General features: G+C 37.3%; 1 protein-coding gene across 2 annotated transcripts in view; it reads right to left on the bottom strand.

Moving 5' to 3' along the window:
* Positions 1-23,750, bottom strand: part of RBPMS (RNA binding protein, mRNA processing factor) — a 1,623,413-nt gene that overhangs the window by 432,997 nt on the left and 1,166,666 nt on the right. For both annotated transcript variants that reach the window (XM_044059084.1, XR_006363155.1), the window contains exon 5: positions 4,592-4,742. In XM_044059084.1, the coding sequence (XP_043915019.1) occupies positions 4,592-4,742 (151 nt within the window). The remainder of the gene's footprint in view (positions 1-4,591; positions 4,743-23,750) is intronic.

The raw sequence follows: 23,750 nt of genomic DNA, 5'->3' as shown, positions 1-23,750 counted from the left end.
CCATTACTTTAACTTTTTTTTTTTTTTTTACAGCAACGGAGAACACAAGATCTCTGTTGCTTCACACTGTCTCGCTATGTTAAACTCGTTTAACATAGCGAGACAGTTTGTAAAAAGTAACGGAGATCTTGCTTTCTCCGTTGCTTTTTACAAACTGTTTCGCTATGTTAAATGGGTATAACATAGCGAGACAAGTTTAAAAAAAGCAACGGCTCCGTTGCTTATTTTAAAGCTGTCTCGCTATGTTAAACCCATTTAACATAGCGAAACAGTTTGTAAAAAGCAACGGAGATCTTGCTTTCTCTGTTCCTTTTGCCCACAGCTCTGATGTACTGCGTAGGCATACGCATGCGCAGTACATCAGAACTGCCGCAGAATACCAGACAGCTGAGGAAGGGCAGCAAGGAGGCATTATACAATGCCATTATTTAAGAAGATTAATTATTTTTTTTCTTAAATAATGTCATTGTATAATAGCAATAATCCACTTCTGGGTGTGGGTAATGCTGGATTTACCCACGGTTGGCTTTGTTTGGTCAAACTACACCAACCGTGGGTAAATCCAGGATTACCCACACCCAGGCGTGGGCTATTGCTATAATAGCACATCAAAGGTTTATCATCTGGGCATTTTTTTATCAGCATACAATCCATAGATTTTGTGATGAGTTATTCAGCTCACAAACTGTATCTACTTATAAAAAGTAACACAGGCAAATATAGCAACTTAACATGTAATTTAAGGAAAGCATAAAAAAATTATAGAACTTGTTCAAACAGCGATGCAGAAATTTACATTGCTGTTTTCACTGACTGTCTAAAAATAAAATGTCTGATACAGGAGAGAGAATACTCATAGATAAAAGCTAGTCAGAGAAAATGACACAAAATTTACTTGTAAGAGAAGTTAGAACAGACAATCTTAAAGAAAGAATATCAAACCAAAACACACAAGTTGACTCAGCAAAAACTTACAAACTAGATTTCATCTGTGAGAACACAGGCAGCAAATAAATCTCTGACAATCTTCTAAGACTAAGAAAATGATTTCGACTATGACTAGAACTGTTTTTATGTGCATATGTACCAGTCAGCAAAAGCAAACAAGAAACAATAACTCATTGTTTATTTCTGAAGTTTAATGCAGCCCTTATTTACACTGACAAAATGTCTTTTTTGTATTAATATGGTTCTAACATGACAGCCCATTGTTATGGAGTTCAAACTGTGTGCATATATGATGGCAACCCTGGCATGAACAGTGCCCCGTGGTGTAGGATTCTACTTGAATGAAAGTAGAATTCCACAAGAATGTTTTTGGAAAGATGAGAGGCCACTACTGGTAGAATATCTCTTTGCCCCCAAAGTCAGTCATCACTGAGATGAAGTAAGAGGGTACTTTTCCCTGACTGAAAAATAATGTTGTAAATCCACTCTGAGCTCCACATCTTCTTTGGAATCAAAAGGAATTTTCTCAAACATCTCAGATCTGTGGTCCAGATGTATGAATGCCAGTGAGGGAAGGAAACAAAAGAGTGCCTTTGACTGCATTTCATTTACAGCCACAGCACATCACCATGACCTGCTGAAGGTGGGTGTGACCTGCATCTGTGACTTGCAGATAGGAGGCAGCAGGTTTCTTACATGTTTTTCAGCAGTATATGGAAGTGAGCTCTGGACAGGCCTGCTGTACAACCTGCCACCAGCATGTTGTACCAAGAAAGGAAATGCCAGGCTAAAAGGCTGTGGGGGAGGATTCTCTGGAACTGGAAATCAGAGAAAAAGGATTTTAATTAATGTTTCTTTATAGGTTCATAGGTTCATAGGTAGGTACTAGGCTATTGGCCCTAGGGCCTATATAAGCCTAGCCAAAAAATGTACCCTGGCTTTCGCCACCCAAGAAAATTATTTTCCTGTGCCCCTGTCGAGCAGAGCCACAGAAGTGATCCCTGGGGCGAATTTCCCATTTCTCATCCAATCATCAAGATTTTTTCTTGAAGAGTGCTAATGAGGAGCTCTGTTTGACATAGATAGGTAGTCTGTTCCAGAGTATGGGAAGTCTCTGGGACAGGAATCTATCCCTCCAGCATGTTCTGTTTATTGTGGTGACAAGTTATAGGTCCCTAGAGCGTGTAGCTCGGAAGGATTGGGATTTCTTTAAGTGGAGCATGTCCAACAGCTCTGGGTTTGACATAGCTTTGTATGCAGGGCAGAGATCGCCCCTGAGTAGGCGATATGCGATGGAGTAAAGCTGTAGTTTTTAGAGACGGTCTGCGTAGGGCATCTGTTTGAGGACAGTAATCCTCTTTTTGAGGTATTTCTGTGGTCTTTCCAGTTGTTGTAGATGTCTTGTGAGGTACATACCAAAAGGGGCATTGTACTCTATAATGGGTCTAATGACTGATGAGTAGAGGGGAACAATGACCTCTTTTTTTCTGGATGAGAATCCTTTTGTGATGAGATGAGCCACGTAGAAGAATTTCCTGACCACTGTGGCGATGTGATTATCAAAGGAGCGACTACTGTCCACCTGTGTCCCAAGTTCTCTTATCACATTTTCGGCATTAAGTAGACTACCAGCTATGTGGTAGTTCATGGGTACAGAGCTTTTACCAAAGGGGATGACAATACACTTTTTGGCATTGAGCTTCAGGCTATGGCTTTGACACCAGGTATCTGTCTCAGTGAGGCCCTTTTGTAGTTTGTCCACATCGTTAGGAGTTTCGATTATGGCTCCTAGTTTGCAGTCATCTGCAAACTTTGTTAGCCAAAGACCTTCTGTGTTAGCCTGCACTTCAGAGAAGTAGATACCAAACAGGAGAGGACCCAGGACTGAACCCTGTGGTGCTCCACTTGTCACTTGTCTGAAGTCGGATTTGGAATCCACTACTTTCACAGTGTGGGTTCTGTCCATGAGCCAGTTGGCAACCCATCTTGTGACATAGGGATTTATACCTAGTTTAGTGAGCTTATCTATAATTCCAGAGTGGGGGATGGTGTTGAAAGCCTTGGCGAGATCTAGATAAGCTGTGTGAACCATTTTCCCTCATCTATGCCTTTGGTGACTGCTTCAAAGAAGTCAATCATGTTTAGGAGACATGATCTGCCTTTTACAAATCCAAACTGGGTAAGGACCAGAGTTTGGAGATTACCAATGTTTTTGTTTATGAGTTCCATGATGATACGTTCCATGGCCTTGCAGACCAGGCTCATCAGGCTAATGGGGCGGTAGTTCCCGGGGTCCGTCGTGGCTCCACCTTTGTGGAGTGGGATAACAGTCGCAGTGCACCATTCAGTGGGTACAAAGCCTGAGGTGAGGCTATGATTGAACATGGTACTTAGGTAGGGTGCCAGTTCATTCTGTAGTTCATGTAGAACGCAGCTATAATAAAAATCTGTTACTTTTTGCCAACTTACATACTAGCACAGTCTGGTAGCATTAGTAAAGCAAAGGCATTAATGGGAAGTTTGGACAGAAGAATGTACATATAGCATGAGTGTGATATGTGACGGTTGCAGACACAGCTATTGCATTTAAACATTCCAGTATATCATACCATTAACAGAATGATGTGAAGACTTGATAAGTTATAACAGGTAGGCAGGTTCAAGGTTGCAAAGAAGCAGCCTGTCCCCCAGCCCCCTTGTATAAACATGCATTGCTGCATTAAAGGAATTTTACTTTAGGGAACCAACAGAAATTCAGTAGCTACTTTAGTATTCTGAACATTTTATAGTATAAAATACTAAACATAGCTACTATTATGATGATGAATGATTTGTCGGTTAATTCTTTCACTTTGTATAATAAGTTTTTTTGCAAAAGTATAACATTGTGAACAGAAGAAAAAGTTCATTACAAAAAGTGCAATCAGTACAGCTTAAGCACTGGTAAATGTAATGAGAACAACATATTAGTCTTCTTTGTAAATGACACAGGACTTCAGTCTTAGGCTCAAACAGCACTTTAAAATGCAATACATAAAAAGGTGACAGCCTAGACTGTGTTACAGACATCCTTTAGGATAACTGAATGTACACCAGAATCTATGAGTGAATTACTCCCATTTCAACTTTCACTGTCTGAACATGTCCCAGATGTGTATAATAAATCTGCATCTAGATCTCTGAGCTAACCTCACTATTCATGATGTAGAGTTTTTTCAAAAGCACCAATATATTTTTAAGTCTGTCATAAATGTTTATTAACACGAGTAGTATGCAAAGTCAAAGGTCCTTACAAAACAAACTGTTCTTGACAATGGAATGACTTTACAAATGAATGCTGATAAAACACCTTTTTAATACTTTATGGTTTCTAACTTTTACTTTATGTTCCTCGTATACACTTGCGATTAAGCATATTATCATGACAGCATGACTCACTGTAAACAACTTTACTGTTTCCCACAAATAGTTCTGATATGTCAGTAAAGCTGTTTGCACTGCTTCAGTTTTGGCATTCTGATAAAAGAAAGAATTTGGCCAGTTTCACTTTACAGCATCAACAATGATAAAAGTCTGGACAATGTAGTACAGTACCCTTCAAACTGTGATGTTGACTGAATGTTAAACATGAAACACCACTTACATGGTTCCCGAATTATAAACTGAGGTATTGTGTTGGACTGAGGTGTGCTTGGGTTTGGAGTCCCTACTAGTTTGTTCTTAGCCATCTTTGTGTTTGCTTTGGCAAATTCCAGCCGTAATGTTTGTGGAATTTCAGGGTCAAATCGGATTCCCTGTAAAAAGAAAAGAAGGAATTCTTATCAACAATATTTACAACCAGAAATTGGGAGGTGTTTTTTTAAATAGCCTGATATTAGTACAACATAGTAATTTGTTGAGGTGACTAATGTATGAACCTCTTTTACCATTTTTATCTACACAGACCAGCAAAAACATTTTGTGTGTGTGTGCGTGTGTGCGTGTGCGTATGTGTGTGTCTGTGTGAGAGAGAGACAGAGACAGAGTCTGTGTGTATGTGTGTGCGTGGGTGGTTGTGTGTGTGTGTTTGACCTCTGTACAGACTACAGACATCAAAAATCTAAATAATACAGTCTTAACTGGGTATCTGAAATTCAGTGAGGAAAAACACAGACACACAAACTGTTGCTGTTAAACTAGACAGAGAGGAGGAGATAAAGATCTTATGAAGTACCGCTTGTTCTCTCTGATCTCTCATTATCAACAGAATACAAGCATCTGTCAAAACAACAGAGCTCTGGCACCTAGTTAAAGATGAGCTTAGAGGCCAGGCTAAATCAACAGTTTGCATCATAGAATACAAAAAGAAAAGAAAAGAAATAAAAACAGAAGACTAAAGCATCTTCAAGTATTAAATAATTCCTAACGTCCATAACATTTTTTTTTATTTCTGGTTCATCTACTTCTCTATTTCCATATTTGGAAGCTTCCACTAACTTAATACTTTTCATGAAGCAATGCAGTCATCATACACAAGTGAGTCTCTCAAAAAAAATGCACATAATACAGCAGACATACTAGTACAATTTACACCTGTAAGATGAGATAAATTCAGAAAGGAAACTATGGCGTGCCAAAAGATATCTGGAAGAATCCAGAGTTGAGGAAGCCTGTATACAGGATGTACTTCTGGAGTACAAATGAATTGTGCAATGTTGAGAATGAATGACTGCAACTCCAATAGGTGATTTGGATAATTTATAAAATATTTAAGTGCAGGTCCTATCAGTTGGCGTAACGTAAGCTACGCACATAGTGGAAGACAGGTACTGACCCATACCTACACAGGATAGTCCAGCATATCTGAAATTCGGCATTTATCTCTATGCATTTATCTTGTAACTATATAAGTGTACTACTACAGTTTGGACCTTTTTCTGTCATGATATGGTGTGACAATTATGGGAATATTACAGCCGCTTAAGCCTCAGTTACTCAAGTTATACTGACTCACAGCTGGGGACTCCACTGCCCACCTGCCTGAAAATGCGCTATAACTTCAAACGTGAGTTCAGACACCCAGCTGCCACAACGGCCAGATTCAATCAAGTGCTCACAGTGGAACAGGTAAGTAATGGGGAGATTTACTTAGGGAGGGGAGGGGAGGGGAAGTTCAGGTTAAGGTTAGGGTTAAGGAGGGAGCGGGGTTTTAGGTTTAGAAAGTGATTACGGAGTGGAAGGTTAGATTTAGGGGGTGGGGGTTTTAGGTTTAGGGAGTGGTTGCCGAGAATAAGGTTAGGATGAGGGAGGACAGGGGGTTTTAGGTTTAGGGAGTGATTAGAAGTTAGTGGAAGGTTAGGGTTAAGGAAGGGAGGAGGATTTTGGATTTAGGGAGCAATAGGAAGGAAGTGGAAGATTAGAGTTAGGGAAGGGGACTTTAGGTTTAGAGAGCAATCAGGAAATTGGGGTTAGGGAGTAGAGGAGGATTTTACCTTAAGGAAGCAAGCAGAGAGGATTGAAGGGTTAGGATTAGGGAGAGAGGTAGATTTTAGCTTTATGGATTGATCGGGAGTTTAGGTTTAGAGGATTGAAGGGTTAGGATTGGGGAGAGAGGGAGATTTTAGCTTTATGGATTGATCAGGAGTTTAGGTTTAGGGAATGGGTGAAAGATTTTAGGGTTAGGCTGAAGGGTCTGGGAGAGATGGTTAGCCTTTGCTAACCTTATGGGAATTAAGTAAGCGGGAGTTAAGGCACTTGCCAACACGAGTGAGTGGTAGCAGGGAAGTGTGTGACAAGTTAATGGTACACAAGCACTTGTAGCAGACCAAATAGTTACAGTAATGGAGAGGAATTTGTCCAGAACGTGGCTGAAATTCCTTTATTTTTTACTGAATAAGAGCCATAAGATGTTTAACTTTGACTTGAGCTACCTGCCACTTGGACAGATGAGAGGGTAGTTTGTTTTAGCTATACCTGAATGATAGCACCTCAGAAACACAATGTCTTGCTATAACAAAGGGTAAGGGAAGACATATGAAAAAGCTGTCAGGAAGTGGTTACCAGCACAGGTAGCAATCACAGTAGCAGCAACAGGACAGTGTGTTGCTGTGAAGCTGCACAGTCCCAGAACCAGTACTTTCTACATATTTACAAGATGCATTCCTAGTGCCCCAGCTGTTTGACTAGTGCTACTGTGTGTTGCAAGTTATCATGGCACACATCACAGATTTGCTCTGCCTTGGCACTAAGAATGCGTCTTTTCTGCACACATAGCTTCCCTAGGGCACAGCACTAGTACTGTGTCTTCCCACTACATATCATTGCACCAGGACAGGGCAGTACGAATGTGACTTCCTGCTATTATATTCATCACAGGACAGAGTACCAGTAACATTTATTTATTTAGATTTATTAACCAGGAAAGAGCACTGATCCACAAAGGACCTATTTCAGGCTTAGTTTGAATGTGAAAAGTCAATATATTTATAACGTTTTGGCTTACAGAACATTTTCACAAAGTACCGAAAGTATAGAGGTTTGCAATCACAACATATTGTAACAAGAGTCATAGAGGTTTACACAGCAGAATGTAAAAACAAATGTAAAGTTCCACAATATTGATAGAAACGATCTGTATATATAAGGTGCAGTGACTGCATCAGACAATATGGCACTGGGAATGAGTAAGACCCAATAGTGAAAAGAGTAGAATAGGGGATGAAGAGAGTGAGGTGAAGGAATGTGACAAATGTGATGAATAAGAAAAGATGGGAAATAGTAATGTATAAAGTTCAACAGCATCAGCAGTGAGATTTAAGGCTATGAAAAAGTGGTTTGAGGGGCTGTAAGGATTTTGTTATGTTGTGAAGTAATGGCAGACTGCTTCTTTTGTAAGATGATGCTTTGAGCTATTCTGGAACTGGGGTAAAGCAGATGAGCCCCTTATGGACAGTGGAATGGACTACCAAAGTTTTGGTTCAGGTATGGAGAAGCTGTGGTTACTGTTTTCCTACTGGAGAAGGGTGCATGAAGAGATGAGGGCATACTTTTGTTGAGATCTGAGGAGTGGTTGATCATTGTCTAACTGTGAACCTTCCTGCCAGGTACATAAAGGAGTTTTTTGTTTAAGAGCTTGACCAGAGGGGTACCAAGAGGTGTTAAGCCTTTTGTAATTCTGGTAGACAGTATGTCTTGCCTTTTCAAGAAATGAGCAGTTGAGCTTGTTCTTGGTGCTAGAGAGATGACATAGATTTTGTTGCTGGTAGTTTGGAATAAGGTAATTTTTTTTTGAGGCTGAGGTTATCAGTTGTAGGTCATACTTTAGTTGTGATAACAATATGACTTTGCCTGTGGATGCTTTGTTTGGTTAGAATAAGAAATGCTAGATCTTTCATACCAAGAAAAGGGTTTGGTGTATTTTTGCTTTACTCTTTTGAATACTGAGTTGGAAGTTAAGGTTCAGATGAAGTCAGTACATCAGGTACTTGAATGAGGAGGTGGTTTACAATGATTTTGGTTGTGGTCAAGAATGATGAAACTGGATGAAGAGGCTTTAAGCTTCTGGGTAGATCTGAACTCCAAGGATTTTTTTTACAGTTTAGTAGAAGTTTATTGGGCAGCACAGTAGTGCAATGTAGCATTGCCACATCACAACAAGAGATTCTCCAGTTAGTTCTTAGCTTGGGTGCCTTCTCTGCAGAGTTCACATCTCTCCTGTGTCTGCATGGGTTTTCTCCCGGTATTCCAGTTTCCTCCCACATTCCAAATGCATACTGTAAAGTGGTTTGGGGACTGTAAATTACCCATAGTTTGAGTAGTGCATGTGTGATACTGAAGAAAGATCTGGTAACCTACTTCTGTTTTCCCTGTTTGCCTTGAAAATTCCACTGGTAGCAGTTTCTATGGTCACTCAATGAGTCAGATGCAACTTGTAAGACAGCAAAAGAGTGAGAAGTTTCTTGGAGTCAAACCAGTTGGCAAGGGGAGAATGAATGTGTAGCTAACCATGTCATCAGCAGAGAGTATTATGGGAAGACTAGGGTGGGGGAGATTGTGACTGAAAGAAGCTTACTGATATGGATGGAGAAAAGGAGGGAGGTAAAACACTGATCCTTTGGGAACTCATTTACTTAGGAGGTGCTCCGTGTGAGAAGTTAGAGCATATTTTAACATCGAATGCATGGTGGGAAAAGAAACTGAGGAACCATATTGAAGCTTTAGGGATGATAACATGTACTGGAAGAGCTGTGGGAAGAAGGAGGGTGGTCTACCATGCCTAATCTTTAACTAGATCTATAAATATAGCCCCAGTTAGATAACCTTTGCCTTTAGCCATGACCCATGAAGATATCATTGATTAGTGTCCAGATGGCTGCCAATGTGTTACAGTCAACCTAGAACCCACGATGGTTCTGGCATAGGTGTGCTTGGTTTGAGATGTACTTGGCCAGCTGCTTATATGTATGTTTTTCCATCACTGTACCTACAGTTGGGACTATTGTTGTCTAAACCGTGTGAAGATTTGTTGAGTATTTAGCCTTAGGGATTGGTTTAATGATGGTGTCTTTCCATATTTTGGGGAAGATACTCTAGTAGAAGCAGAAGTTGTAGGTGCATTTTAATGGGAGTGAGAGATACTCAGCACAGGCCTTTACCCATTGAAGCCAGGTGGATTATTACTGGAGATTTTGTTATTTATTATGGTTTTGGGCCAGTTTTGCTGACAGTTTTGAAGTAAAATAGTGAAGAGAATTGGGGTGGGCTGATGTCTGTGGTAGGAGCAGTTATAGGAGTTGTCGGTGGTGTGAAAAGATGTTTAAATTCAGATATGGAAATCTCAGGGAAGAGAGGAGTGTTGGGAGACATGTGGATGTTGTTAATGTTGCAGATGGTATTTTTTTGTTCAAATAAGTTGAATAACTTAGGCCCAGATGTTTGTTGGTGGCTGAAAAGGGTGGCTTGCTGGTACACTGGGCAAATATATATATATTTTTTTTTGCTAGGTTACACAGACTAATGAATCTCTCCTTTGTTTCTGCTATGTTCCTTTGGTTTTATATTTTACAGGCTTTGTCACCAAGCTTTAGTAAGGATTTCATTTCTTCAGTCATCCATCTGTTTTGGTTTGGTTTGAAAAGTCTAGTGGTGAGGGGGAGCAGCTTATTCTGTAAGGAGAGAAGAATGTTTGTTAGACTTGGCAGCTGTTTCAGGGTCTTGGTTGGATAGTATAGGACTCCAGTTTATATGAGAAGGAGTGGCTTGAAGTTTGCATAAGGCCTTGCCAGATTTAGATCTAAAATTTATTGTTTTGGCCTGTGGATTTCTGGGAGGGACAGGACATTTTAGAGCATAAGTTAAGGGGCAGTGCTTGCTAACTGAATGGTGGATGATTCAGAAACTGGAGATTTTGTCAGGGATATTTGTTATAAGTGTTATAAGTAAGTCTACCATGGAATCATTGTTTTATGTGTTGTTAGGTCTGGTGGGTTTTGAGATTATTTGTATTAAACTGAGGTTAATGAACCATTCATGTATATCTTGCTTATTGTTGTTAAGTGGGTTTATGCTAAAGTCTCCCATTATGGATAGGAACATGTCTTCCCACAAATGTCACTGCATTAGGACATGGCATCTCTTTCCACCCAGTTCATCCATTCCACGGATGGGTACTATCCCATGCTATAACTATAACCAATGCAGCTACATTGATACTACTAACAGATTCTCACATCCGGACTTTAAGAGAGAATTTGAAATTAATGTTAAGGCAGATTGTAACAGTCTAAATATTGTTTATTTAGCGATATGTAACCAGTGCTCATCCTTCTATGTTGGAAAAAAACAACAGGAAACTGAGATTTAGAATTAGGGAACATATGTTAAAGATTAGAAATGGTGACTGTATCAATGCTTTGGCAAAAAATGTTAATACAACAGACTTCACACACATTCAGATTTCTTGCTGTTGAAATGGTCTATGGAAGTGAAAGAGGGGGTGATATTGTGAATCTGAGAGAGACAACAGAAAGTAGGTCGATAGTAAGACTCAGGGCAGATAAAGGAAGGGGTTTAAATGATAGGGTACCCCACAAACCCCTGTTAAAATCAAGACCATTGGCTAGAAAATAAAGTTGTGCAATCAAACATAACAGTTATATATACTGTAATGTATGTATTTTTTATATAAATATTTTTATAGAATGTCTTTTAACTGATAGGGATGTATAGTATATATTTTAAATTAGCGCTTAGTAATGATGTATTAGTCTTGAAGGAAGGTGTATTCAAGTTAATTGCTGAATGATGATTGGTTGTTTTTTAATTAACATGGATATACAAGTGCTAGATGTTTTATTAGTAATAGGTCTGATGAAGTGGCGTAAATATGCCACAAAAGCGCTCACCAAATACATTTTCTACAGATTTTACCTATTGAGTGGTTTATTGAAAGTTCCTGTAGAAATTTACAGCAAATTTTATATCTACAGATACAGCCATTGTGAGGTCCATTGGATGTTCTTGTGGAAATTGTACCTTTCTTTTTTATCCAAGGACCTTGTTCTACTGCTAACGACTTGCCTTGTGTTTGGATATTTGTTTTTAATTTTGTAGAATACTCCTGACTTTGCCTCATTTTTACCTTTTAAATTGTATTTTTTTTCTGGAAAATTGATGAGGACTGTAGTAATTAAATGATGCCAAACTATGGTGTTTCCAATTTCATGTTCTTCAGAAAATGCATACAAATGCAAAAACATTTATTCCAGTAACATTAAGTATATAACAGTAATATTTAAAATCTGTGCTGCCTTTGTCTCTCATTATTTTTGGGTTTGTCCTGATTCTTGCTCTAAGATGTTGAGTATTTCTTTACTACAGTCACATGAAGTATACATGGCAAAGTTGCTACAACTGCTGACTGGATGTGGGGGTGTCTGTAGGTGAAGGTAACTTACCTTCCTATTGTTTGATCAGTTTAAGTAGTACAGGTTTGCAGAACTATTGGGCATTTAACCGAAATGCATTGGAATACTTGGACCACTATGTGCTTGTGTGAAACAAACTTGAAATGCATCATACTGACCATAATTACTATTGTTGTACCACAATCAGAAATCTGAGGTGTACACAGTCAACAATGAGGCTATGGCTGTTGACTATAGAGTGCCGTCTGTGGATAAGAATGGCCCATTACCTTTAGCAGCCTCTTTTCTTGAACAGGCTCTTGGGCTTTACATTAATCTGTTACTAAAGAGGATTTGTTAAGATAACATGAAACAGCAACACATTCAGCTTCTTCTGGAGAAGGTATGCATACAAAAAAAACTTGGAATATGTACAGGCTCATACCTACCATCCTCCAGAAATTGCAGACAGGAACATGTACAAAATCATTAAGATGTTTTCTGAGGAGGGCAACATCTTCAACACCAGTGAGTTCCGACTCTGAAATGAACATACTTCTTTACATGTACTCTACCATTTGCCTTTTTATTAGTATCCTGAAACTGACTTTTAATGTCTGAAATAGAAGTTCAGATTTCATATGCTGTGGTTAGTAAAATTTTTTCTATTTAATGACCAGCAAAAGCTTTATTTTGCATGCGGCATGCATAGTAATGTCCAGTAACAATTCTGGTCAATTACTCTACAAGTCTGGCTCACCACTCTGCGATATTTATTTACTTATTAATTTATATTTACTTACTTGCATAATTCATCTAGGTGTGTCCTCCTGCTGTATAACAGAAGGAAGAAAATCATGGCCAAGATTAGGAGGCATAGCACCAAGCAAGATAAAGGCACTCTCATCAAACTAAAAAAAAAACAACTCAGATAATAAATACAGTCTACTAAAACCAAATCTGAGATAAATTTGGCCTCCCAGGTCAAGGACAACCACAAGGTAGTCTTTAGCTATGTCTGTAACCTCAAAGGCAATATGCAATTGTGTGCAGAGCTCATTATTAATGGGGCCACCTATAACGAGACAGAAGATATAGCAAACCTAGTGCCAGACAAATTCAACTCTAACCTTACCCCTCTCTCCCCCTCAACATCCCCTCAGGAAATACCATCAAATATAATTTCCCCTACTATTACAAGGGAACAGGACTTCAATGCTCTAATGCCAATAACACTGCATTGATGGATCCAGACAATATCCCATGATGCCTTCTAAATAGCATGAAACATGACCTATCAGGCCCTTCTGGAATTGTTATTTAACTGTAGCCTTCAAACAGGCTTTATGCCTCATGAATGGTGAACAGCAACAGTCATGCCTCTGCACAAATATGGGTCTTCTACAGACCCTGGAAACTACAGACTTGTAAGTCTCACTAGTTTCATTTTCTTAGCCATAGAAAGAATTATCACAGAAACCTACAACAGTGGACCTAACCCAATTTGGTTTCATCAAGGGCAGGTCATGCCTACTCCATCTGGTGGATTTCTTTGAGATGGTCATCAAAGCAATGGATGAGGGCAAAACAGTTCACATTGCCTACCTTGACCTGGCCAAGGCATCTGGCACAATAACCCACTCAGACATTGTTGACAAACTCAAGAGGTTAAGTATAAACCCTTATGTCATCCAGTGGTTAGCCAGATGGCTCACAGATGGGACCCAAGAAGTTAGAAATGGGGAGTCCAGCTCTGCAAAGTGCCCAGTCACAAGAGAAGTTCTTCAGGGATTGGACCTGGAACCACTCTTTTTTGGCATTTACTTCTCTGAAGTTAAGGCTAATGTCAAGGATCTCTAGCTGATTAAATTTGCTGATGATTGTAAATTAGGCACACTCATGGAATCTCCCACTTATACTAATGTTCTCCAGGAAGGGCTGACATAGACAAATAACTTTTGTCAGAGCCATGGACTAAAACTAAATGCCAAGAGATGTATAATAGTATCCTTCAGGAAGCCATCCATCCCTGGTAACTATCACATTGACACCTCACCCCTAAGAGTCAACCCAGTAGTCAGGGACTTGGGGGCATACAGAGACAGTAATCTAGCCTTTGACCTTTGACCACCATGTGTCTACAGTAGTAAAAAATCATTCTATGTTGTGCAATTTATAAACAAAGGTATGGCATCTAGGTCCAAGGAGGTCATTCTTCCACTGTATTCAGCATTCATCAGAGCTATCACTGGGTACGATGCCCTTTGTTATGTACCTAACCAGGCACAGTCAACAACTGGAATGTCCACACAGGCTGTTCACTAAAGGAATACAGGACGTAAGTAACATGACCAATGCAGACTGCCTCAGAGCCCTGTCCCTGTATTCTGCATCCTAGAAGCTGTTGCGGAGAGATGTATGCCTGGCCTACAAGGCATTGTCAGACTCCACCCTGAAATGCCTCCTGCATATCCACAAAACAAACAGCACCAGAATTATCTGTTCTAAAGACTTAAACCTTGCCTGTGACATAAATAGGACCTGCTGGAGAGACAGGTATGTATCTGAGAGACTAGATTTTATATATATATATATATATATATATATATATATATATATATATATATATATATATATATGTATATATATATATATATATATATATATATATATATATATATATATATATATATATATATATATATATATATATATAGAGCTCTCCTTTTACTCACCGAATTCACACTTCTTCAAATTGTAGTTGTCCAATTATATTTATATGTTTATGTGGAGCTATCTTACTTGCATAAATCCTCAAAACAGTGAACACCACAATACTGAGCTCAAAATCTCAAATCACTGAACATCAAAACTGTATAAACAAAGAAAATATCTTTTTTGCAGGGGGCAAGCACCTTGTATTTCCTGCATCCCCTGCTAATTATATGTATCAGCTTCGGTATCTCACCACAGTGAGAAAAGGTCCAGTACCTCAACTCCCACTGTGCCACAACCTCAAACAATACAGGTCCCATTCACTTGTAGTCTTTGACATTCTGTAATTTGAGATTTTCACCTCAATATTGTGGGATTCGACTATGTGAATGTTTGTGCAAGTGAAAAGGTCCCGTGTATATAGAAATATATACCTATATATATTTCCATATATATATACATATACATACTTTGTGTGTGAAGTATCTATCCCTCGTCATGTTAGAGTTACACCAGAGTGCTATGCTGGCAAATAATGTACATCTGAATCAGCAACATGCAATGCCTAAGGTAGTTCCAAAGTTAATCTTAAGAGAGGTCCTCCTGAATATAGACTGCTACAAATTCATATAACCTGTTGTATGTATCTGCATTATGAAAATTTTCCTCTGGCACTTCACTATGGAGGAAAGTTGTACAGAACAACAGGGAATCTGATTTAACATTAGGTTCATAGGCACATACTTGGCAATAGATCTGCAGACCATTTAAAGCCTAGCCAAAAAATTACTAAAAATTTCCCTCTAGCCTCAAGGAGGGCAATACAGAATAGACCAGGAGAGAGTTTGAGCCTGCCAATTCAATTATCTACATTTACCTTGAAGGTGGAAAGGGTGCTGTTCTGCTCAATATGTAATGGAAGTTTGTTCCAGAGGTGAGGGACATTGGGATATGAGTCTATCATGCCAATGTGTCTTATTTATCTGCTGATGAAAGTTTAGTTCATTTAACAGAGTATTTGACATACCATTAGTTCTGCAAAGGAATAGGAGACGAAATAGGGCTGGACCTTTCATGGCACAAAAAGTTAGATATAGATCTCCATGTCAGAGTCTGTTATTACACTGAGTACAGAGAAAGGACTGCCAGTCTCTCCTGATAACTAAGATTTTTGAGGCCACTAATATTTTTAGTTTTGAATCTCAGAGGTTTGTGAAACTGTGTGACAGATTTAGATAAGTACATGCCAAAATATGTATTATATTCAGTAATGGGTTTGATAAGATATGAGTAGATGGGAATTAAGTGTTCTTTGGAACTATTGGAGATTTCTTTGGAAATTAGGTAAGCCAGATAAAAGGCTTTACAAAATACTGTGGAGACAAGATGGGCAAATGATAAGGAATTATCAAAAAGAGTACCCAGATCCCTTATGACAGTGTCTGACTGAAGGGGTACATCTCCTACATGGTAAGTTAAACTGTTTTGTTTACCAAAATGAACTATGCTACATTTTTTTACACTTAATTTGAGACCATTGCCCTTCTACCAATTGTTAGCATTATCTAAGCTGTTGGAGCCATTGTGAGTTAGTTTACAGTCATCTCCACACTTAGTTAACCATAGGCCAGGCAGGGAATACTTTATACTAATCTGTAGTAACATGATTAGACATGGTTATTATTCTACTGCACAGTGTGCTTTAACTCATGTTGTGGCCATGTTATACATCTGGTAACATTTTCTACCCAATTTTCCTAGCAGAGAGAAGTGTGAGAAAGAGATAATATAGGGTTGCAGCTGCTGAGAAGGATCAAGCTGCTGCTGCCATAGGGGCAGCGAAAAAGTCTGTCATATCTGTAACTCCCTATGAGTATTACTGTCTGTAACTCCCTATGTGTATTACTGTCTGCAACTCCCTATGAGTATTACTGTATTACTTGTAACTCCCTATGTGTACTACTGTCTGTAACTCCCTATGAGTATTACTGTATTACTTACTGTCTATAACTCCCTATGAGTATTACCATCTGTAACTCCCTATGAGTATTACTGTCTGTAACTCCCTATGAGTATTAATGTCTGCAACTCCCTATGAGTATTACTGTCTGTAACTCCCTATGAGTATTACTGTCTGCAACTCCCTATGAGTATTACTGTCTGTAACTCCCTATGAGTATTACTGTCTGCAACTCCCTATGAGTATTACTGTATTACTTACTGTCTATAACTCCCTATGAGTATTATCGTCTATAACTCCCTATGAGTATTACTGTATTACTGTCTATAATTCCCTATGAGTACTACTATCTGTAACTCCCTATGAGTATTACTGTCTGTAACCCCCTATGAGTATTACTGTATTACTTACTGTCTATAACTCCCTATGATTATTACCATCTGTAACTCCCTGAGTATTACTGTATTGCTGTCTATAACTCCCTATGAGTATTACTATTTGTAACTCCCTATGAGTATTACTGTCTGTAACTTTTTATTTTATTTATTTTACATTTGTTAACCGGGTTAGTCTGGCTGAGCTTTTGGCTCATTTTCAGCAGAGACCTGGGGAGAAAAGCTCCTCAGGACTAGAAAACAATTTATTAAATTTTAGTAACATAGTAGTAACAATCAGATTTAGGATCTTCCAAGCAGAGACCTGGAGAGGAAAAAAGCTCCTCAGGCAATTCAATTATACAGAGTATTAACAATTGGCAGACAAATATGTGAGTTGTTACAAACATGGTTTTAAACAATTATCAGAAGAAAAATGTGACTAGTTACAATATTATTTAAGCTCCCTAGAGCAAAATAAGTTAATAGTTAGGCAGATGCTTATTTATAGTGGGTAGGATCTAGTTGTATAGGAGTTTGGAAACAAGAAAGGAAAGTAAGAATGGGAACTCCCTATGAGTATTACTGTATTACTGTCTATAACTCCCTATGAGTATTACCATCTGTAAGTCCCTATGAATATTACCATCTAACTCATGGTAAGTACTGTTGTCCTTAACTCACAGTGATTATTATTGCCTGTATCTTCTTATGAGTATTACTGTATTACTGTCTGTAACTCCCTATGAGTATTAATGTCTATAACCCCCTATGAGTATTACTGTATTATTGGATGTATGGGTGATAGGAAATTCACCCTGGGGATAACGTTAGTCGCCCTGCTAGACAGGGGTCCAGGGAAGTAAATATTGTGGGAAGAAATAGCCAGGGAATTGTTATGGCTAGGCTTGTATAGGCCCTAGGGCCAATAGCCTAGTACCAACCTATGAACCTATGAACTGTCTATAACTCCCTATGAGTGTTACCATCTCTAAGTCCCTATGAGTATTACTGTCTGCAACTCCCTATGGGTAAAACTGTATTAATGTCTATAACTCCCTGTGAGTATTACTATCTGTAACTCCCTATGAGTATTACCATCTGTAACTCCCTGTGAGTATTACTGTCTGTAACTTCCTGTGTATTACTGTATTATTGTTTGTAACTCCCTATGAGTATTACTGTATGTAACTCCCTATGAGTATTGCTGTCTGTAACTCATGGTAAGTATTGCTGTCTTAACTCACAGTGATTATTACTGTCTGTAACTCACAATTGGTATTACTGTTTGTAACCCATGGGGAGTAAAACTGTAACTTTTTTAATGCAAAAAAAGGTAATTTATTTTGACTAATATAACCCCATTTATCCTTATGGTTTAAATAATTTCTTATAACAGAGGAGGAAATAACAGAATATGAGTTTGTAGTTGATGGATACTTCACCTTCAAAGATAATATTAATTGGGTGATATAAAAATATTACTCTACCATGTAGGATGCATTATGCACTTTGTTTTGTATATATGAGAAGGTTCTAGCTTAAAGGACTAATAAGGCCATATAATGAATACAGTACAAGGTTGTGTACATATAATAAATCTAAAATTAAGGAATTAGAAAGGATTCAAAGAACATTTACAATGAAGATGACTAGGGTTAGGCATTTAAGATATGAAGATAGGCTTTCCCAGCTATCATTGTACTGGATTTCTTATCAGCTAGCAAGGGGAGACCTAATTCTCATACATAATGCCAGGATACTAAGTTTGTATCATAAATGCTGTGAGTGAAATTTATGCAATATTGATACACCACTAGGAAAATTTCAGCCATATTACATTACCCATATTCAGGGCAAATACAAAACAAGTTACTTTTACCATAGAGTAGGTAAAATGCGGAACTCCCTGCCAATTAAATATCTTAAGGGCAGAAAGTCAGGACTGTTTTAAGAACTCTTTAGATAGATGGGTTGGGGACACGTTGTATGGTCTTTTTTGTGGTACAGACTCCTAGATGGCATCTTTGGGCTTTGAGACTATTTACAAAATGCATTGAACATTGAACTCATGGTGAGTACTATTGTTCCAACTCATGGTAAGTACTGTTGTCCCTAACTCATGTTGAGTACTACAGTCTGTAACTCATGATGAGTACTAGTGCCTGTAAGTCACGTTGAGTAGTATTGTCTCTATCTTGCTGTGATTACTACAGTCTGTAACTCACTTTGAGTACTACTGTCTAAATATCATGGTAAGTACTGCTGTCTCTAACTCACGGTGAGTACTACTGTCCATAACTGATGATGAGTACTAGTGTCTGTAACTCCCGTTGAGTACTATTGTCTTTATCCTACTGTGATTACTGGAGTCTGTAACTCACTGTGAGTACTACTGTCTAAATATCATGGTAAGTACTGCTGTCTCTAACTCACGGTGAGTACTACTGTCCATAACTGATGATGAGTACTAGTGTCTGTAACTCCCGTTGAGTACTATTGTCTTTATCCTACTGTGATTACTAGAGTCTGTAACTCACTGTGAGTACTACTATCAGTAATTCATGGTAAGTACTGCTGTCTGTAAATCACAGTGACTACTACTGTCTCCATCCAACTGTCATTACTACATTCTGTAACTCATTGTGAGTATTACTGTCTGTAACTCATAGTAATTCATGATGAGTACTAGTGTCTGTAATTCATTGTACTACTGTCTCCATCTCACTGTGATTACTGGTCTGCAACTTATTCTGAGTACTACTGTCAGTAATTCATGGTAAGTCAACTCGAACAAACTTTATAACCACAAAATCCAACCACGGAATTCTGGAGCAGTCCAAACACTGGAACTCACACGAAAATTCCAAATTACTTCCACCTTTATTATAAAATGACAAGTTTACCTAGGTTTTGTCCTACATTCACAGACTTCATTAGAACAATGCATTCAAACCCACACTCCCTTTAAATATACTTCTAAATTAAAAACAATTACACCATTTATTATTAAAGAGACATACCCCTCAAGTGTTCTACACTAGGAATACTAAATATACTCACTATATAATTTATACATATGAAATACAAAATGAATTACATATAAAATATTTCATTAAAACCACATTTCATTTAAATCTCATAAATGTAATATTCTATCCTTATATTAAAAACAACACTTTAAATAACAATAAAAATACAACAAATAAATAGCATTGTTAAAAAGTAGATAACAATGTTGAAAGGAACTAAAAATTAGTGGTGAAACTTTAACCCAGTATGTGTTTTAACTTTAATAGGGGAACAATACTAATATTATCATTAATACCCGGAAAGGTAGTGGCGTCTAACCTTATCTGCCACTTCATTTCACAGATATCTAAATGGACATCCAGAACACATCCTTGACTGTCCTTAATAATTTGCTGTATAACACAGAATTTAAATTCGTGCTTTGGATGCCGTTTAATATGCTTAACCAGGACATTAGTGCTCTTCATGTGTCTAATATCCAACACATGTTCACCAATCCTTTCTCTTAAAGCTCGACACGTTTTTCCTATATAAAATGCAGGACACTGATTGCACCTAGCCAAATAAACTACATTTCTGCTATAACAATTGAAGTGCCCCCTAATATATATAATTTCTTTGGCTATTACTATTTTGTTCTCTGTAGTAAAAATATACTTACACAGACCACATCTACCACACTTAAAATTCCCTACTGGTCTACAAGAATTTAAAATGTTGGGATGACTACTAAGTTTTTTAAAGGATCTATCCTTCCTATATACATTTTAGGGGGAATTTTAATTCTATTATAAACATTTTCATCTAATTTCAAAAGCTCCCAATTCCTCTGTATAACTTTAACTAAAATCTCTGTGTCGTGAGTATAAGTAGTAATGAAATACAAAAATTATCTTCCTTCCTTTTTATCTATTGTCCCTAATCTCCTGCACATTAACTTTTAAAATAGGTTGATAAAGCCCTTAATTTCTTTTAAATATAATTTCATCTTTAATAGTATTGACTAAGGCAACAGGATACCCTCTTTTTATAAACATTTCCATAATAAACTGCAATTTATTTTCAAATTCCTGATAATTATTTATCATTCTGGCAGCCCTAACCATTTGGCCCTTGACTATAGCCTTTTTCTGATGGCTCGGGTGCCAGTTTTGATAATTTAAATAAGAATTTGAAAAAGTAGCCTTTCTATAGATACTAGATGAAAGGCTTCTTTTATCATAGTCAACCACTACATGGACATCCAAATAACATATTTCCGTGGTACTGCATTCATGGGTGAATTTTAAAAAACTAACAGTATTATTTATGAAATGCAAAAATAATTCTAAGTTTTCAAGGCCACCATCCCAAACAATAAAAATATTGTCCAGAAACCGCGTGTATTGCTGGATATATTGATTATGCTCACTCTGAAAAACATACTCCTGTTCCCAAAAAGGCATTATGTAGTTAGCATAAATAACCCAGTTACTTGTTTATAATAACTACCCTCAAAGAACAGAAAGTTATTATTTAAAACAATTTCCAAATACATTAACTTGATCCTGTTCAAATAGTCCTGTTTTATTCAATTGACTCTCCAGTCATTCCAGACCGATATCATTAGGAATCACTGAGTACAAATTGCACACATCAACAGTGAGGAATATAGTAGAAGAATCGATTTTGACCTCATTTAACTTATGCAAAAAATGCCACGAATTCTTAGTAATATAATCAAACTTGTTTAGCCCCCCTTGAAGATGATAATCAAGATATTTACTGATGAAAAAGGTTTTACTCCTTTCCCCATCTACAATAGGTCTAAATGTTACATTATTTAATACTTTATGCAATTTGGGAATGCCAAATATATTACTCACCATAGGAAACTCATTTTTCAAATAATTAAAAACTACTTCATTTATCTGGCCTTGGTAAAGCAAATCTTCGATCATTAAGTCTATCTTAGAGAACGCCACATGAATCTCGTTTAAAGTGACCTCCTCATAGGTGTCTCCAGTCAACATTTTAAACAAATAGTCAAAATAATCATTTTTATCCATTGCCCTTATCGGGTTTCATGAAGCGAATATTTTTATCCTTAATGAGCTCATTTAATAGAGCTACTTCATCATTAGTCAAATTGCTATCACCATTTAAATCATTCCTAATTCTATTATTGTTCTTAAAATATTCTCTTATCTCTAATTCGCAGGCCTTCTCAAATAATGCCACAGTATTGTTTGCCGGGGGGTTAAACTTACTTGGTTTTGTTAATGCACTAATATTTTGTTCATTATCTTGGGTGAACCACATCCTAATATTCATTTTCCGAGTCAGCAATTTCAAATCCACGAGCACATCTGTTATTTTACCCCTTCTACTGGGTACAAAAGTAAACCCTTTAGATAATAATTCAGCATGTTTAATATTTAACTCCTTATTTGAATAATTGTATACCTTAAAATCTCCTAATTCTATCTATAGAAAGGTTACTTTTTCAAATTCTTATTTAAATTATCAAAGCCGGCACCCGAGCCAGCAGAAAAAGGCTATAGTCAAGGGCCAAATGGTTAGGGCTGCCAGAATGATAAATAATTATCAGGAATTTGAAAATGGATTGCAGTTTATTATGGAAATGTTTATAAAAAGAGGGTATCCTGTTGCCTTAGTCAATACTATTAAAGATGAAATTATATTTAAAAGAAAGGCTAAATATTTATCAGCCTATTTTAAAAGTTAATGTGCAGGAGATTGGACAATAGTTTACAAGTTGTTAATGCCGAATAGATAAAAAGGAGGAAGAAGATTTCTGTATTTCATTACACTACCACTAAAATGTATATAGGAAGGATAGATCCTTTAAAAAACATTTAGAGGGAAGTAGTCATCCCAACATTTTAAATTCTTGTAGACCAGTAGGGAATTTTAAATGTGGTAGATATAGTCTGTGTAAGTATATGTTTACTACAGAGAACAAAATAGTAATAGCCAAAGAAATTATATATATATTAGGGGCACTTCAATTGTTATAGCAGAAATGCTGTTTATTTGGCTAGGTGCAATCAGTGTCCTGCATTTTATATAGGAAAGACGTGTCGAGCTTTAAGAGAAAGGATTGGTGAACATGTGCTGGACATTAGACACATGAAGAGCACTAATGCCCTGGTTAGGCATATTAAACGGATTCCAAAGCACGAATTTAAATTCTGTGTTATACAGCAAATTATTAAAGACAGTCAAAGATGTGCCCTGGATGTCCATTTAGATATCTGTGAAATGAAGTGGCAGATAAGGTTGTATTAATGATAATATTAGTATTGTTCCCCTATTAAAGTTAAAACACATATTGGGTTAAAGTTTCACCACTAATTTTTAGTTCCTTTCAACATTGTTATCTGTCTACTTTTAAACAATGCTATTTATTTGTTTTATTTTTATTGTTATTTAAAGTGCTGTTTTTAATATAAGGATAGAATATTGTATTTATGAGATTTAAATGAAATGTGGTTTTAATGAAATATTTTATATGTAATTCATTTTGTATTTCATATGTATAAATTATATAGTGAGTATATTTAGTATTACTAGTGTAGAACACTTGAGGGGTATGTCTCTTTAATAATAAATGGTGTAATTGGGTAATTGTTTTTAATTTAGAAGTATATTTAAAGGGCGTGTGGGTTTGAATGCATTGTTCTGATGAAGTCTGTGAATGTAGGACAAAACCTAGGTAAACTTGTCATTTTATAATAAAGGTGGAAGCAATTTGGAATGTTCATGTGAGTTCCACTGTTTGAAATGCTCCAGAATTCCGTGGTTGGAATTCATGGTAACTACTGCTGTCTCTAA

The sequence above is a fragment of the Protopterus annectens genome, chromosome 17.part0 (assembly GCF_019279795.1).
Source record: "Protopterus annectens isolate FY-2018-M chromosome 17.part0, PAN1.0, whole genome shotgun sequence".
NCBI classification, from domain to species: Eukaryota; Metazoa; Chordata; order Ceratodontiformes; family Protopteridae; genus Protopterus; species Protopterus annectens.
Note: the sequence above shows the minus strand (reverse complement) of the source record. Positions and strands in the feature narration are given on the sequence as shown.